This window comes from Lissotriton vulgaris, chromosome 4_1 (assembly GCF_964263255.1).
Source record: "Lissotriton vulgaris chromosome 4_1, aLisVul1.2, whole genome shotgun sequence".
NCBI lineage: Eukaryota > Metazoa > Chordata > Amphibia > Caudata > Salamandridae > Lissotriton > Lissotriton vulgaris.
The window spans coordinates 63,835,911-63,852,777 of record NC_141691.1 but is presented as its reverse complement, the minus strand read 5'-3'; the positions used below and the strand labels follow the sequence as shown (position 1 = coordinate 63,852,777).

Genomic DNA, 16,867 nt, shown 5'->3' with positions numbered 1-16,867 from the left:
CCCTACTTATGGCATTCCCAATCCCAAGATGTACCTAGCTCACACAAGCCGTGCCACAAGGAGTGCGAACTCGCTCCATCTAGAATGACCAAGATTGAGGAAACAACAATCTCCTGCTCCTTCTCCAGGATGTGCTCCAAACTTTGGAACTCCATCCGCCCAGAGTTTCCGACCCACAACTCTTTGAATCTTTGGAAAGAGATATGAAATCCCTCTTGTTCTGGAGACACCTTATGAACTAAGGGTCATATGTATCATCAACCTGATTTGCGATTCCCAAATAGCGATTTTTAAGAAATCGCTATTTGAGAATCACAAATAGGGAGGTATGTACAAAATCGCATTTTTGTTGCGATTCCTTAAAATTCCTTAATTGCGATTAGCAAATTGCAAATCACAATTAAGGAATACTTTCCCATTCATTTCTATGGGCAAGGAGGCCCATAGGAATGAATGGGAAAGTTATTCTCAATTTGCGATTCGCAATTTGCTAAACACCCTGTTGCACCCCTGAAATATGCATGGGTGCACATGTGGCACATGCGTCACATGGCACTTTGAAAAATGTAAAAATGTGCATTTTTCAAGGAATTCGCAACTTACCACCAACTAGAAGTTGGTGGTAATTTGCGATTCCTTAAGGACATTTTGCAAATTTTTTTTGCTTCAAACATTGCATTTAAGGAATCGCAAAATTTGTGATTCCTTAAATGCAATTGCAAAATAAGGAATAGCAAATTTTGTGATTTCTTGTTTTGCACTACATTTTGCTTAATACATACCATTTCGCCCTTTGCGAATGCGAATTTGCTTGATATATATGGCCCAATGAGCTGCACTATTTGTTTTTTTGCAGAGATGAATCTCTCTTACCTTTCACCCACTCCAAAATGACTCCACAAATGTTGTTTTCCTGGTCTCATTCGAAGACAACTCTATGCTGTATTCCATCATAAGACTGATTTTCGTTTGATCCAAGCTCTTCCCCCCCACCTACTGAGTAAGCCAGGTCTCCTCCTGCCCTCCACAGTGTTCTGCTAGACCTGACCCTGCGCTTTCTGAATGATGAATATATACAATTACCCTCAATGTTTTTTGATGGCGTTTATGTCACTCCTTTGCTTGTCTATATGTGCTTGTGTTTATTGTGTTCTGTGTATCTTGCACTGTTGCACTGTAAAGCTCTCTGACACCTACATGCTATGGTATACGCTGAGGACAGCTCTTACATATTTACACAGTAGGAGGGCAGGCTCTAGTCCCTTTTGTAGTCTCGTCTGAAGTAGCGCATGCATCGTATACACTCTCACAGGCGAGAGATGTTGTATACAAGGGCTTGCAGCCCGCCCATTGTTTAACATTCGCTGGCTACATTCCATCATACATTACATCATACTCTCATAGCCTGGGCCAAGTACAGCTTGCTTGACAACAGACACTGTCTGCTTCCAAATGTATTCTCACTAATGCATGGACAAGGGTGCAACTGCTTTCTTTATGTGATAGGCTGCTTTTGCCAGATGACATATATTTTTTTATTTTTCATGCAAGGTGAGATTAAATGGTTTGTTCAGAATCATAGGGCTGTTGATCCGAGGCCTAATTAGCATTGGAAAAGCTAATAGGTCTCTCCTTTGAGACTATTGACTCTGCCATTGAATTTTGTTCTTGTTGTACAGCATGTGCATTGTCGATTTTAGCAATGATTTGTAGAACTGGTTTAAAGCAGTATGGCTGCTATTCAGCATGGCTTAAAATAATAATAAAAAGGGACTATGATGCATTCAGCACTAACACACTTTAAAAAAATGTGCATTAGTCCTGGCTGCCTGTTAGCGTTTTAAAAAAAATGTTTCAGGTACAAAGCAAAGCATCCACGCTGCTGTACAGCCGGAGTACAATGCACTGACAAAGCCAATAGGTCTCATAGGCAAGGCCTATTGGCTTTGCCAATGCTTGTCTGATATATGCCTCTTATTTCTTAGGAAAAGGACATCATCACTAAAGAGTGATGTAACTCCCCTGTATTTGGTACACCAGACTTTAGTTTAAAGTTCAAAGATCACGCCTAGCACTTGCTCCTCGTCTCACCTCACAACACGCGGAGTCGGGCTGCAGGCATCTTTCGGAGATCTGAGCGGTTGAGACTCTGCATCGTCCTTTTCTAAACTGATCCAATCTGGGGACATCAAGGATAACAGAGGTTAGTCGTGAAAGTCAGAAGGGGTATCCTGATAACTGGACACCAGATGCAACAACTACCAAACAAGGGTTTGAAGCCCATGAGATGGAAAGGTTACTTAACTGAAATACATGCTCTTAAGCTTGGACATCTCTTCAATGCAGATATTCGCGATACAAATTCTAGACATACTGGATGGAGGATCACAAACACGGACCATGTTTATTGTGGCTTCTTTGTACCCCTGTGTCACTAGAAAGAAGTGCTGGAAGGGACTCTTTAATAGCAGAGTCATTCCCATAATGGCCCTTGGAGTTATAGTAGATCCATTTATGATGCCAACACAGTAGGCCCTCTTCCATCCCAGAGATTTAGTGTTGCAGGTAAGTGCCTCTTCCATCTCCAGTACAAGATTTTCTCCAGACTCGCATGAAAGATGTGAAGAGATTTCAGGGACGAAGTTCAAAGATTGTAAGTTGCGTTGCAAGACAGAACAAAGGTATAATTGGAGAACTTGCACATGTAGAGATAGAGATAGTGGCATCAGGTTGCTTCCATGGGGCAGTAGCGGATGGCTCACAAGGCATAGTCGATCATCATGGACCAATTCCACTCGCAGAATAGTTTTGATTTCTCAGGGAAGGGGCAAACCTTAACAATCACCGCTTTATGACTTCTCGCATTAGTCAATGAGCTTGTAGTCCCCAAACCTTGGAACATCCACTCGCTAGTGCTACTCGAAAAAACACTCACTGACCATGAGTGCAAAAGGTTTATCGTGAACTCCTTCTATTTTCAATTTCAGGGAGGAACAAGATTGGCTCCTATTGTGGCGTGGAAGCGAGAGAAGAATGTTCTGACCATATTAGGGAAATGGCACAGTTTAGCAGATAGCGACACACAAAGGCCACAGTTTAAGTAAGACATGAGAGGTCACACTGCAAGGATGGGTCAACAGAGAAACCTGTTTCAGCAACATGCAGAGATCAGATAAGGCTGATACCTTTACCACATCCTGGGCACCCCAGCATGCGCAGCTTAAAGTGGTTCTTATTCATTTTTAAACTTTCTTTGGCACTCCCCCACAGGTAAGACCAATCTGGAAGGCCTACCATTGGCTGCCTGGCAGGGATCCATATTACATGGACCCATCTGTGCCCACCATTGAATGGGATACATCCTCAGTGAAGTGCACAACCCTAGGCCCTGGACTGCTAACCAGCCTAGCAAGGAAAAGATGCTTTAGGTGCATTTGTTGAGGCGCCCAAACTAAGAAGATACTGCCTTGAAGTTCATTTTGTTAGTGGCCGTTCACTGGTCTCCATTTTTTAACCAATTTCTTGACAGTGTACAGTCTTCTCAAATGCACCCAGGAGTCAGACAGGATAAGAACTGAAAGGTGCTGGAAGAGTTGCAGGCACTTTCCACTCCTCTACACAAATGTGTTTACTACCGCTCTTAGAACTTTCCCAGGCTGAGCCCGGGGGCTATCGTTTGCTGATTCAGTGCCTTTGGCACCCACCAAGATCTTTGGGAAATGATGTCATGGATAATGCAGTGTCCCTGATGAGTCACTCATTGGAATGTATGTTGTTGTTATAACCTAATTTTTATTGGAAAACAATGTTAATGCCTCTGAGATTCACTTCACTCTCCATGAAAGACGTCATCATACTCCGAGATTCCACGCAATCAGGATCTTTGGCTTCAACAGTATCTCAGATAAAACTGCATTTCACCTTTTGGCTCAGATTGTGAGGTTGCAAATAACCCTTTTTATCTTCTCATAATGAACACACTGACAAGAATCATGCTCAAAGCTCAGGTAAACAATTGTTTTTTTCACACTGCAATCAGCTCTGCCAAGCGGTACCACCAATTTCGGGTTTTCCGGAAGATACTTGGAGAATTGACAAAAGATATTTTGAGATTATGTGGTTGATATCTCTAACTCAACAATAAATCTGATTACCGAGCAATTTAAGGTTGATACCACAGCTGTTCCAACTGCGAATCCCTCTATAAGGTAAGACAACCATACCCAATTAAATATGCATGGATCTTATAGAGATTCTCTCAGATGGATAAATATGATCTTAAGATCTCTTTGATTCATTCAAAATGAGACACAGCCAACTAGCTCAGGCCCTCCATGCCATAAGACAACAAAAGAGGAATCATGTCTACATATGTTATTATCAACTTCAGACTTTTCACGCCTTAACTTGAAAATAAAGAAAGGAGACATAAATCGCCTGAAAGAGTAGATGCTACTTGTTGATTCGCCTGCGTCCACCAAGACCAATTAGATGACAATGGATTGCAGGATATGAATATTCCTTCTATGGCTATCAGAGAAGCAAAGCATGACTTTTTGCTTTTTTTCCTTAGACACTATCATTATTAAAGATTTTTGGATATTTACTTTCTACCTATTTTACCATATGGGGATTTGCAACGGAGTGGATTTCCATTACAATCCAACTCATGCAAGGTAGATGAATACCAAACCATCAATATACACTTTAAGGGAAATTTCGTGACAACTGAACTTTGGTGAGAAGGGATGCACTTGGCGGAAATAAAATGGCTAATAGGAAAAATTTAAGTTAACCAACCTCTGTGCTGTTTTTTCTGTACCTCTAATTTTTGAGTGAGTAAGTTTAATAATAAGGTGCTCTGTAGAAATAATATTGTTGCCACTGGCCCACACCGGGAGAGAAACAGATTCGGCCTAGGAGATGATTTGCCAGAAGAATCAATCAGTATATATCTTTCTGATTTGTGATAGAGACCCTATTCATACATTTGAATCCTAAACTTCCCCCTCCAGGAAGAGGATGTTTGAACTTGAGTAATACAGGCTAAAAACATACTTAATTGCTGGTTTGTGGGCGGAAGACCATCGTAGCCTCTGATATTGCTGTCAGCCGAGGTGCACATTCTGTTTAATTATTACTCAAATTGGGCACACATATATAAATTTCATTTTATTTCTTTCGGACAGTGAAATAACCAGTACACTGAAAAACCTTTTGGGATGTTGTGTTGTGATTTTCAATAGCTGAGGGTCGCTGTCATGCTGGGAAACCACCTTTAATTCCATATGATTATGATACAGTTATAACTGAGAAAAACACTATTGAAGATTAAAAGTCGAGCATCCGATGCCAAATGGACATTGTTGGGGTATCACCTAGAAGGCAGCTGCTTCGCCATGCTATATTCCACAATTGAGCCCAGAATAACAGTGCGATCAAGTTTTATATTGAGTGTGGTGGATAACACTTTGAGAGCTCCGACACCAAAGAAATAACCAAGACAAGGAATATTTTTTTTTCTGATATGCCACTCTATACATTGATGTAGAATTGATTATCAAGCTGAGTCTGTTGCATCAATGACAATGCCTTTACAAATATGTTTCAATAATGCAATAATGCATTCTAAGGGGAATGCATAAATGAAGCAGAGTAAATTCAGTTAGAAAAGTATCAATGGGAAAGAAAAATATTTACAAAACAATTGATTGTTGCAAAGATGTATCAACTGAGTGCCAATACCATCTATTTCCTCGCCCCCTTTCCATCCTTTGTATGTTCTGCCTACAAAGCGATATCTGTTAAAAAAAATATATCAAATAGACGAAAGAAAAACATCGACTAATCAGATTTTGTGTAGACAAAAGATATATGCATTTTGAATATGATTAGTATTTAGGTTTCAATGAAAACCACGGCCCTTCCGTTATGTCCCAGCTCAAAAACTGAACTGTTAGGCTAAGAATAGACACTCATTTTTATGTCTCGACTGTCAGACAGCGATAGCTGTCTAGTTGCAAAAGACCTTTTGTGGGTTGTACCAAGATCTTACAGTGGGCGTTGAGCCAGCCCACTCCTTTCATTGGTGGGCTTTGTTGTCACTCTCATTTGCTTGCTTGTTATTCGATGGCTTTCCTGCCTCTTCCTTCCTCGCTCTATATTTGTCCCTCCTCTGCAGCATTGCCATTTCACCATCCTTTTGATGGGCTAACCTGTATCCTTCCATTGTTCACTTTAACAAACTGTGGGCCAGATGTACGACCTTAGCATTTTGCGACGTGCAAATTGCGAGTCGCAATTTGCAAATCGCAAAATGTTATGTACAACAGTGTCTGAGACACTGTTTGTGATTCCCAATGGAGTCACAAATTGCATGACTCATGAATATTAACAAGGTTGTCGCAATTTGCGACCCCTTTAGGAATGGCGGGCACTCCCAGGGATGGTGGCCTGCTGGGGCCAGCAGACCTCCATGTCTTGGACTGCTTTTAAATAAAGCAGTTTTTCCTTGAAGTATGTAACTTTTCATTTTTATTTTTTAAGGGCAGGCAGTGGTCCTTAGGACCACTGCCTGGCCTTAAAAAATAGTTGTGCATGAATTTCCCAAAGGGAAAGGGGTCCCCTGGGGACCCCTTACCGTTTGTAATAGCTTTACCACCCTCTGGTCAGAAAACATTCTTACATGGCTTGTGGGTTTGCTATTAGGGAGGGAACTCCCCTTGCTAATAGCGAATCGCTATACACTATTTTGCGAGTCTCAAATTATTTCCGACTCGCAAAATAGTGTTAGTACATGGTCCACAGGATTTTTGCATGCGCAAAAGCGTCAGAAACCCATTTGCGCGTGCAAAAATCCATCGTACATCTGGCCCTATGTTTTTTTTTTCGGTAAGGACTCCAAGAAAGGGCATGTGTTTTCTAGCTCTCAACCCCTGGTGCTTCTCTGCGGCCAAGTGCCATACCAGTTGTCTATGTTGCTTTCTCACTCACATGCTGCTGTTCCCCTCCTCCCCCAAAATGGCTTTATTTTTATTTTATCCCCCTAGTCCCTGTTGCTCCCCCACACTGTGGAGACATTTTTGTTCGCATTGTTTTGGAGGGCAGCTGCTATTTGCTGCCACATACAATGCTTCACAAACATGATGTTTTATTTGTCTACTGATCTACGTTAAATCCCTCTTCTTAGATTGGTCAATAAAAAAGAAAATATTATGGTAAAAGAACCTTTAGAGCGCATAGCTGCCTCAACAAAGGGGCTTCCCAGCACTCACCCCACAGCAAATGGTACAGGAACAATACATAGAGCAAGGGAAAGAGATGAGGAGAATGGAAGCTAGTTTGAGAAGAGAAAAAGTCTGGGGCGATTTCCTTAAGCACAAATGGTTCTGAGTTGTTGTGAGGGAGGGGCAGTTTGCTCCATAGGACAGGGCCCAAGGCTCGCCAGGAGATTCCTCCTGTTCTTACCCTCTGTACCCGAGGAACAATGGCCAAGTTAAGATCGGCTGACCGAAGGGGTCTGGATGGCAGGTACGGGGACATAAGGCCGGCAAGAATGGGGGCCCCTTTTGAACGAAGGATCTTATGAGCAATGCAAAGGGTCTTAAACTGGACACGCATGTCCACAGGAAGCCAGTGGAGCTTCTGGAGGAGCCCGGTGGCAGAGCAACATTTTGGGAGAGAGAGGAGCAGCCTCGCAGCAGCATTTGGGGCAATCTGAAGTCTTTTTGGGACTACTTTCTTGGCTTCTAGGAACAGGACATTGCAATAGTCTACACGGGACAGGATTAGGGCTTGAACAAAAGTCTGCCTTGTTTGGGAGTCAAAAAAGGCAAAAATGGGTTTAAGGCTTCTCAAAAGACCAAAGCGATCCCTGTCCGTGATTTGGCTAGGCCTCGTAGGCAAGAGGGTCGTCCATCCATACTCCTAGGTTCTTAATGACCAGTTTGGGCTTGGGGGGGGGGGGGGGGGAGTGGTCCGAGGGTGACCGGCCACCAGTCGTCTCCCCAAGTGTGAGCGTGTTTGCCTAACAGAAGTATCTCAGCTTAATTGCCATGTAGTCTTAAGACAGTGGTTATTCACATAGCAACAGCAGGCATTCGTTTCAGAAAACTGGCCATGTCTTGTGTTGCGTCCTCTGAGAGTGAAAGAATGAGCTGGGAGTGGGTGGATATAGATATTAAATAAGGTAGGGCTCAGTGTAAATGGTGTCCACATCTTTCTTGTGGGACGGACACATGTGGTGAAACATACAAACACATACGTCATAGCGCATGCACATGCCTCCAGAAAGACATGACCAGCAACAGCAGCTGCAATATTGCCCTTTCAATGCTTGCTTTTGAGGAGGTGGTACTGGGCTGTTGCTCTAATGTATCTCCAATTAGTTGCTTCATTTTCAGATCCATTTTGCGTGCCTTGAAATTGATCAATGGTATCTGAATAAGCCCTCTTCTTGGCCATATAATATTGTAGCTGCAAGGATATAATAAATTGTAAGAACTGTGTCATTGGGAGTCTGAAACTTTGGGCCGATAGAGGACTTGAAATTGGGCCTATAGAGGACTTGAAATTGGAACAAGAAGCAGGGGTCCCACTTTTATACACCGTAATCAGACAGGAGATCGTATCCACTGTCATCAACTTCAGAACTGGTTTAGGGTGGAACTCCTGTCAAGTGTCCTTTCCAGGCTGCTCTCCAGACACAGCCTTTGTGGAAGGTGATGCTTTTTCTAGCAGGATTGTTCCCAGCTGGCTGCACCCACAACAGAGACACAAAATGGTGTGTGATTTCTAGACCTTGCTGTCATAAGCCAATTGGAATGGCTAATCAAGGAAAGACAAGAGGGCAGGCCTCACCTAAAGATTATCCTCACCCTGAACAAGAGTCTGCAGTCCCACGCCTCTCTTAACGCCATCCACCAAATGGCAGCATTGAGGAAGACTGATCAGCAGCTCCTGTCCAAGCGAAAGGTCTAATTCCATTTCTAAAGGAGTCCTGCGTCCCTGTCCCGCTCATGTCAGAGTATAGGTTTGCTCCCTCCAGCTTCAGGAATGTCAGCAATACTCTTCCACTGTCTGGAAAAACAACCTCACCTCCATCTTGTGCAAAGGCATAGCATGGGGTATCCAAAATGCATCACACAGTCCTCCATTACAGTGGCTCACTCAGACACACCATGCATTCACCACGCTGGCTACACACACATTAATGCGTGACATAAATGCAGAATGTCAGCGCTAGGAAGCAGGAAAGCATATAGTAGCAGAACTTTATATGAGTGGGTCAGTAGACCTCCACGTCATTGACACGGATACAAATATCTGGTCAAAAATAGAATCACAACACCGGGTACGCTGCCACCACTGCTCTGTGCGAAACTCGCAACAGGGCGAGCAGTCCTCTGTCTGTCAGTGACAGTGCTCATGGTGCACCCCATCAGGGTCACAGGACAACTCTGGGATCTTATGCATGTTAAGGGAGAGGCCTGGACCACTGCACACACTGAGTACCATGAGAGTAGAACAAAATAAACAACAGGATACCACACACATGAAGCCAGGCACCTAGGGCAGGGGAATACAACTGTTTACCATGCAGGGGACATTCCCTCCGAAGTAGCATTTTTTTCTCTGCCAATCTGGAACAGCACTGACAAAAAGTTGTCAGGATTCATTCTAAGACCTAAGTAGTAGAGACCGTGGACTACCAGCTCTTGTGGGCTGGCCTACATTCAAAGGGTCAAGAACAGACAGTTCTGGGTCAAGGCACAGCACTTCTGGTCACTCCGAACAGACTATGGGCTAGCAAAATAGTGCCTGACAACTGTCTCCATGTGGGGCTCCAAGTCTCTCTTAGTTTGTCATAGTTTTATTTTCCTTCACTTTTGTTGGGTTAATCCCTTTCCTGTTTTGAGATTCTCTTTTCCATTGGTTTTCTTATCTCCTTTGCTGACAGATTTCTGTGCTTCATTATGTTTGGTTGTTTGATCCCATCACTATTACAGCATCTGAGTGTTTCCTGGTGCCTTCGGAGCTCAATTCCGCCATCTCCTTGGAAGCATTAGTTGAGTCCCACTTTCTTCCTTGTCTATCATTTCATTTGTGATTATATTAATTGTCATTGTGTCGCTTGTTCATACAGGCCTTCAGCCCAACTCTAAGATTTGCCAACCATTCCAGGAGTACAGAAGTGCTCACTAATGCAGAATGTTTCTCTCTTGCCTTGCTTAACCCTAAACTCCCCTTAACAGATTGTGGGCATTTTATTTTTTATTTTCAAAAAGAAAATCCAGTTTGGGTATTTTCTTTTTGAAAATAAAAAAGTATACTATTTGGTGCAGGGTTCCTTCCCGCTGATTTTTCAAAAAGAAAATCCCCAAACTGGATTTTCTTTTTGAAAATAAAAAATAAAATTCCCACCCTCCATTTGAGCCATCTCCCATGGCGATAGGAGCATTTGGAAGTTTCAATGTAACTGCTAATCCCTTGTTTACCATTTTGCTGGGGACATTGTGGTTGCCATAGTCTACTACTAATTGCAAGCCCCACATCATTAAATTCTCATCTCGATTTTGTCAGGAGGAATGCTTTCCGAGAAGATGTCTTCAAAAATAGCAAAACTTCACGTCTGGTCATTCTTTGCAACCGGTATAAATTTCCCTTAATCTCAGTTTAAAATGATCAAATCAAGACTGCCAAGATCTTCACAAAGTTGGATCTGCATGAGGGATACAATGCCGTACAGATCAGAGTAGGCAATGAGTGGGAAACAACTTTTAGCACCAGGTGTGGCCATTTTGAGTATATGTTCATGCCTTTCTGTCTATGTAACCCTTCAACCCCATTCCAACACTTTGGAAATTACATCTTCAGGGATATCTTAAAGCAGTGAGTTATCTTGATGATATCCTGCAATTTTCAACTCAGTCGAACAATATCGAAGACATGTGAACGAGGTGTTATCCCACTTCCGGACGCATTGACTAGATGCACAATTTGAGACATGTGAATTTGTAATGAATCCGGTCAGTTTTTTGTGCTTCGCTGTATCTGAACTAGGCATCCAGATAGATCCCTGCAAAGTTAGAGCGGTTTTGGACTGGGCTCACCAAACAGTGGCAAAGAGATCCAAAATTGCCTGGGCTTTGCCATCTTCTAGAGACAATGTACTCCTTTATTTCTCAAGAATTGTATTACCCCTCACTCATCTTATAAAGGCAAGGATCAAGTTCAAGTGGGACTGTGAAAAAGAAAAGCATTTCAACAATGAAATCATTTGTTTACAACTGCACCTATGCTTTGGTATCTTGATAATGAACTCCCAAGCATAGTAGAGACTGATGCTTCAGCTTAAACTATTGGAGCCATCTTGTCCTAGAGACATCTAGTGACAGAAGAATTCCATCCTATTGCTTTGTTCCCCAGAAAGAAACTACATCATCGATGAGAATTACTGGCAAAAAAATAGAGGCATTTAGTCAATGACGTCTTTATCTAGAAGGGGCAAAGCATAAAAACACCACCTGGTATGACCAAAAGAACCTGGAGTTTGTAAAATCTATGAGGGGCAGTAACGCCGGACATGCCAGATGGACCCTCTTCTTCCCCTGGTTTTATTCTGACATCTCTTATCGTCCAGGGAAGAGACATTGGACATGTTATGCCATATCCTCTCCAGCATACATGGAAGAAGAACTAGAGGAAGATTTACCTCCTACTATTTTGACACTACAAGCTGGTGGTCTTAGTGCGGAATACTTTCTCCTACAAATTCAGAAAGGACAGAATGAGCTTCTCAGAAATGACTGGGTGTTAGAACATCCAAGCACTTGAATGATAAGACAGGATTTGTTATGTCATGAGAATAGACTTTTTATTCTCACTGACAGAGATCCAGCGCAGTCAGTAGGAACCCAGAGCAGCAGTGAGGCTGGCCTGTGGAAGTCCCATTTTACAGAGAAGCATTCTTGGAAAGGTTTCAAACCCTCTGTGTTGTAATGAGCTAAGAAGAAATGTAAATTACTGCATGCTCTTCCTTTCTCAGGTGTCAGGCGTTAGCTCTCTTACTGACACCTAAACCTTGTGTAAGTGAAGCCTTCCTGGACACTGACTACAACTGTGACAAAGACCTTCCCAATAACAGGTGTTGTATCAGTCATTGACACCACCAAACAGTATAACTAAGATACAGTGATCGGTCTTCTCATGAAGCTATGCGCAGGCGCACGATGGCCAGCCCACCTCTGACTGGAAATAAGCCTTAATGTAATACTGTCTCCAATATTAGGTTACTGATCTTTTTTTATTTATTTACATCTGTAGCTCTAACACAAATTCTCTTTTATTTCATGCCTGATACATTGTGCAACACCTCATAATGCCCTTCCATATGTTTTCTAGCCAACTCATGCTTTCTACCATCTCAAAATGGGGATCTGAACAGCCGCCTCATAGGAGGATCCTGTCCCAAGAATTAGACCTTTTTATTTATTCCACAGTTTAGTGTCCATGAGGGTGGGAAACCAGAACAGAAAAACAGGGGTCAGATTTAGTAGAGCACATGCCTGAAACTCCAACATGGTTTCACAATGCTGTATGGTGGCCTACAGCCCTCTTTCACAGGCCATGCTCAATCATTTCATATAAAGGAATAACTCCAGGGAAACAAGCATGCTTACCGTACAGCCGCTCCCGCGTCCCACGCCGGTCTCTGGGGATCTGTACTTTCATCCGGCCACGGATGGAGCCCGTCTCCTCTCCGCGGTGGGAGAGGAAGGTCTCAAACTGCTGCGGTACGCTGCTGATCATGGAACGCATTGCTATGCAGCACTCACCTACAGAGGGCAGTGGAACATTATAATGAGATGGTAAGGCATCATGACGTCACATTGAGGGCCCCACCTTGCTCCTCAAATGGAACATAACTGACCAGCTGTGGTCCAGAACATGATAGAACTCACTTTCCCTGACCTTCTAATCGAGCTGAAGTATCTCCCTTATGAAACCGGTGCTTAGCCTGGATCAAAAGCACTTATGAAGACTACAGAGGCTTTGAGACTACATCAACTATGTTGAGAATTTATTTTAACCATAGATACTTATTATGTTGGCCTAAAGGCTTACTTCCATACACCCTTGATGTAATAACCCTGATGAAGGCCCGAGTAACACTGTCTTTGACTGCTCTGCAATTCACAAGTTCTGAAATTAGATTTTCTAGGGAAAAGACATACAGTAAAGAATCACAACATCAACACTATGGCCTACAAGAACAGGTACAGAAAAATGTCAATGAATTGCAGGTGAATAACAAATGTAAACTTTCCTTGTAAACAGACACAACAATGGAAACCAAAATACATGTGGAGGCAGACTCAAGTCAACAGGCACACAAGACCACTGATCTGTAGTAACCATTGAAAAACAAACCACACTTCCATCGTAAACAGGCACAATACAAACCAAATACATTTGAGACCTGATCGAAATGAAACTCAACTACCTGCATAAAAAGACTCAAGACAAAACCAAGGGACCTGGTCACTTCCCTCCTCTCCCAAAAGCATAGGATGTAGAATGTACCATATGACTCGTGTCCGTCGCAGGATTTGACAGTCAGGAGCAAGTGCTGGTCCAGTAGATATTCCATGTCCGCCACAATCGGATGCAGCTGAAGACAAAAGCAGGACAGGGACAAAGATCAGAACCAATACAGGAGAAAAGTGCAAGAATCTACCTTCTTGCTGGTAATCCATTCCACACATGCAAACACAGAGACTCAAATGTATGTACACCTTTCTTTCTCTTTTTGTTTGCTCTTTGCCTCTTTCTTTCTCTTATTTGCTATCTGCCTTTTTCTTTGCTCTTTGCCTCTTTCTTTCTCGTTTTTGCTTCTTATCACTCTTCCCCTTTTCTCTTTTGCCTTTTTAGGTCTCGCCTACGCAGCGCGCATGCGCTGCATAGGAAAAAGACCTATAGTCATCACTACACTTTTGCAGGCAAAAATGTGCAAGCGTTGCATTGCTTCCAACGGCAACGCATGCACGTTTGGCAATTCCCTTGTGGGAGCGAGCAGCTGACGCCATATGTTAGCAATTATCGCTGCTGCAGGCTCCCACAAGGGAAACCGGCACAGGCCCCCTCCCCTCTCCCCTCCCCCTGCTGCCATGCAAGGCGCACACGTGCTCGCTTGTTTTTCTCATTGTGTGAAAATTTAAATTAGCTGCCACGTGCTCTCCATGGCCGCATTCATTTTGTGTAATATTGTTAATCACTCCTTGTCAGTTTTATATCCCTGAAGGAGGTGATTGTATTGAAAGCATTTAGAGAATGGAACGGGCACTTCAGCCATGGAGGCTCTCGCAAGTGTGGACACCGGCAAAACTCGTCAGTGGGGGCCCTGCTATGGCCACGCCCCCTGTTTAACACCACATACCCTAACGTTTAATAATGTTCCCCATTATATCATTGGGAACGCATTAAGACCCAGGCGGTAGACAGGTTTAGCGAGAGGTCCAGCACACTAACAACCTTTAATAGCATGAATACGAGTAACTAATTAGATTTTTTTCTTCATTTCCTTTAAGGGGGGGCTGTGTCAAGCTACCCGGTCCACTCCTGCAAATTACAGATGGTGAAAAATGACCCATTTCTTGTATGGAGACATGGAAGATTGGAGATCTTACTTTTTTTTTCCGCGAAATATAATTAGAGTATGGACAAATTAAATTACCGTGATTGTTTCTGCTGAGGGGGGGAAGATGGGGAAACAGTGGCCTGATCAAGTCAGCAGATGGTTTTCAATACACTGCACCCTTCCTGAACTCTGGGCTGCTCCTTGGCAAGGAATCCCATTCGAGGAGCGAATTATTTCTTGTCTTCACACAGAAAGGCAAAAAACACATTACAGAAATATAAACACCTTTCCAGGGTTCATGGGCAGCTGGGTTTGAGGGGTGCACAGTTGATTTGGGCGGGTTTGTCAGGGGTGTGTCTGTTACTGGTGCAGCAGGTGCAGTGCACTGGGCACAGATGTGTGAGGGGTTCAATGCACATCACTTAAGGCTGTGTATTGTTAACCAACAGGGGACGCAGGAATTTGATTTGCTTGCATTAAGTGTCACAACACCCTTGTCGCGCCACTAAGTGGAATGTGCACACCACCCATTCCTATTGATGGAACAAGATGAGTGCTCTGGAAATGTGGAGCCACGTTTTTAGCGTCCACAAAAAAGGCACTGGGGCTGTATTGTATTAGAAATAAGTAAAGCATTTCTCCTCCTCCAAGAAAGACACTTACACCTGACTCCCTCATGAAAAAAATCACAAACTGCGTTCATTAGATACGTGTAAAAAAAAAACCATTTATCTGGTGTTCCGGTAGAAAAGATGCAGTTCCGTGGAAGGGAATCAGATTAGAAGATATACAGTTTCAAGCGGTAAAAACTAATAAAATATACTTTAGATTTGGTAGAACTCAAAACAAGCTCCCCGCTTGAGAACAATCTCCCCGAGAATTTTTTAAAAAAAATATACATTTTCCATGGAGACAAGGAGAACACTCACTACCCGGTGACCACGATGCTTTGTATTTCTGTATGTTGTAGATATTGTTGACGGGCGCTTGTCAAATCGAATCCACGGACTACACGCATAACAGTGCAAACGTTTATCACGAATGTGGAAGGGTGATTCTTAATCAGGCTACAAGCAAAATCTAAGAGTATGCAAACTTTAGTGATGGGTGTCCACAGGTATATTCATTCATGTTATACAAACATTCAGAATGACAAGGCCATGACCTAAAGGTCGTGCCACTTTATTTAATTTCACTGTTAACCAAAGAGAATATCACTCAACGATGTTCAATAAACATAGACACCTTTCGGCCTCTGGGACGAAGGAATGAAATATTCGATGTTCCATTGAAACACCAATGACGTGGTAGAAGGGGGACCTGGCCTGCAGCAGCGACATATGCGTGTGACCTCCCTAGAATTCTTTGCAGACATGTTGGCCCATAGTTGTTTTAATATGGTGAAGCACGCATTTATTTGTTTCAAACGTGTGTATTGTGGCAGTTGTTTCAAGCTCCTGGGGTGTCTGTGTCTTACCATTGTACCGATGCGCCAGGTAAAGAATGGAAGTTAAGCGAAGGGGGAACCCCATTATAGAATTTGAAGGAAAGGACGGCGTATGCACTCGTGTTGTCCTCCCACTGTTTCAGTAATGAGAACCAATCAAAACAAAGCGCCTGTATTGGGAGCACGTGCCAGAGACACAGGGTGCACAATGCTGCTGAGGGGGTCTCGTTCTGAGCTCTCTTCTGACATACTCGAAGCATGAAATGCGAAGGGTTGTACGCAAGTTAAAAGGGGCCCACCGGGGACGGTCTTTCAGCTGGATAAATGTTTTCTTTTTCGATCTGCTCTCATCTGAATTGCCAGTGGCTTGGTTTTGTGCAGCTTCAACACCGTCAGAGAGGAGCTCAGGAATAAAACATTCACCCAAAGGAAAGGCTAGGTTGAGAAACACATTAAAACATCCACCCAGACTCAGTCTTTCCAGACACTTCGTGATGAAGCACAAAGTAAACGTCTCTGAAATGTGAATGTTTAAGGGCCTTTGCCCAGTCAGTGGCTGCAGGGGATTTTGCAAGGATGGGGTCTATCCCGAACTCTTTTCCCTTGTCACATAAAAATCTTTGTGCGTGGCTTAACACGCCCGGGCATCGTTGCGTGGGTTAAACAGTAGGCACAATGCAATGAAACAAATATATTCTTGTTGCATAACCCTGAGGGCAGGATGTGGCGTCACGGTCAGAGCTGCCGACTTTGGAACTGGGTAACCAGGTACAAGTCCCTGC

The 16,867-nt window shown here is 43.2% G+C and overlaps 1 protein-coding gene across 1 annotated transcript in view; it reads right to left on the bottom strand.

Annotated features, from left to right (window-relative positions):
* Positions 1–16,867, bottom strand: part of LOC147718371 (phosphatidylinositol 3,4,5-trisphosphate 5-phosphatase 2-like) — a 447,492-nt gene that overhangs the window by 167,200 nt on the left and 263,425 nt on the right. The window contains exons 22-24 of the mRNA XM_086918327.1: positions 13,585–13,672; positions 12,681–12,836; positions 2,092–2,179 (exon numbers count right to left, since the gene is read on the bottom strand). Coding sequence (XP_086774453.1) covers positions 2,092–2,179; positions 12,681–12,836; positions 13,585–13,672 — 332 coding nt within the window. The remainder of the gene's footprint in view (positions 1–2,091; positions 2,180–12,680; positions 12,837–13,584; positions 13,673–16,867) is intronic.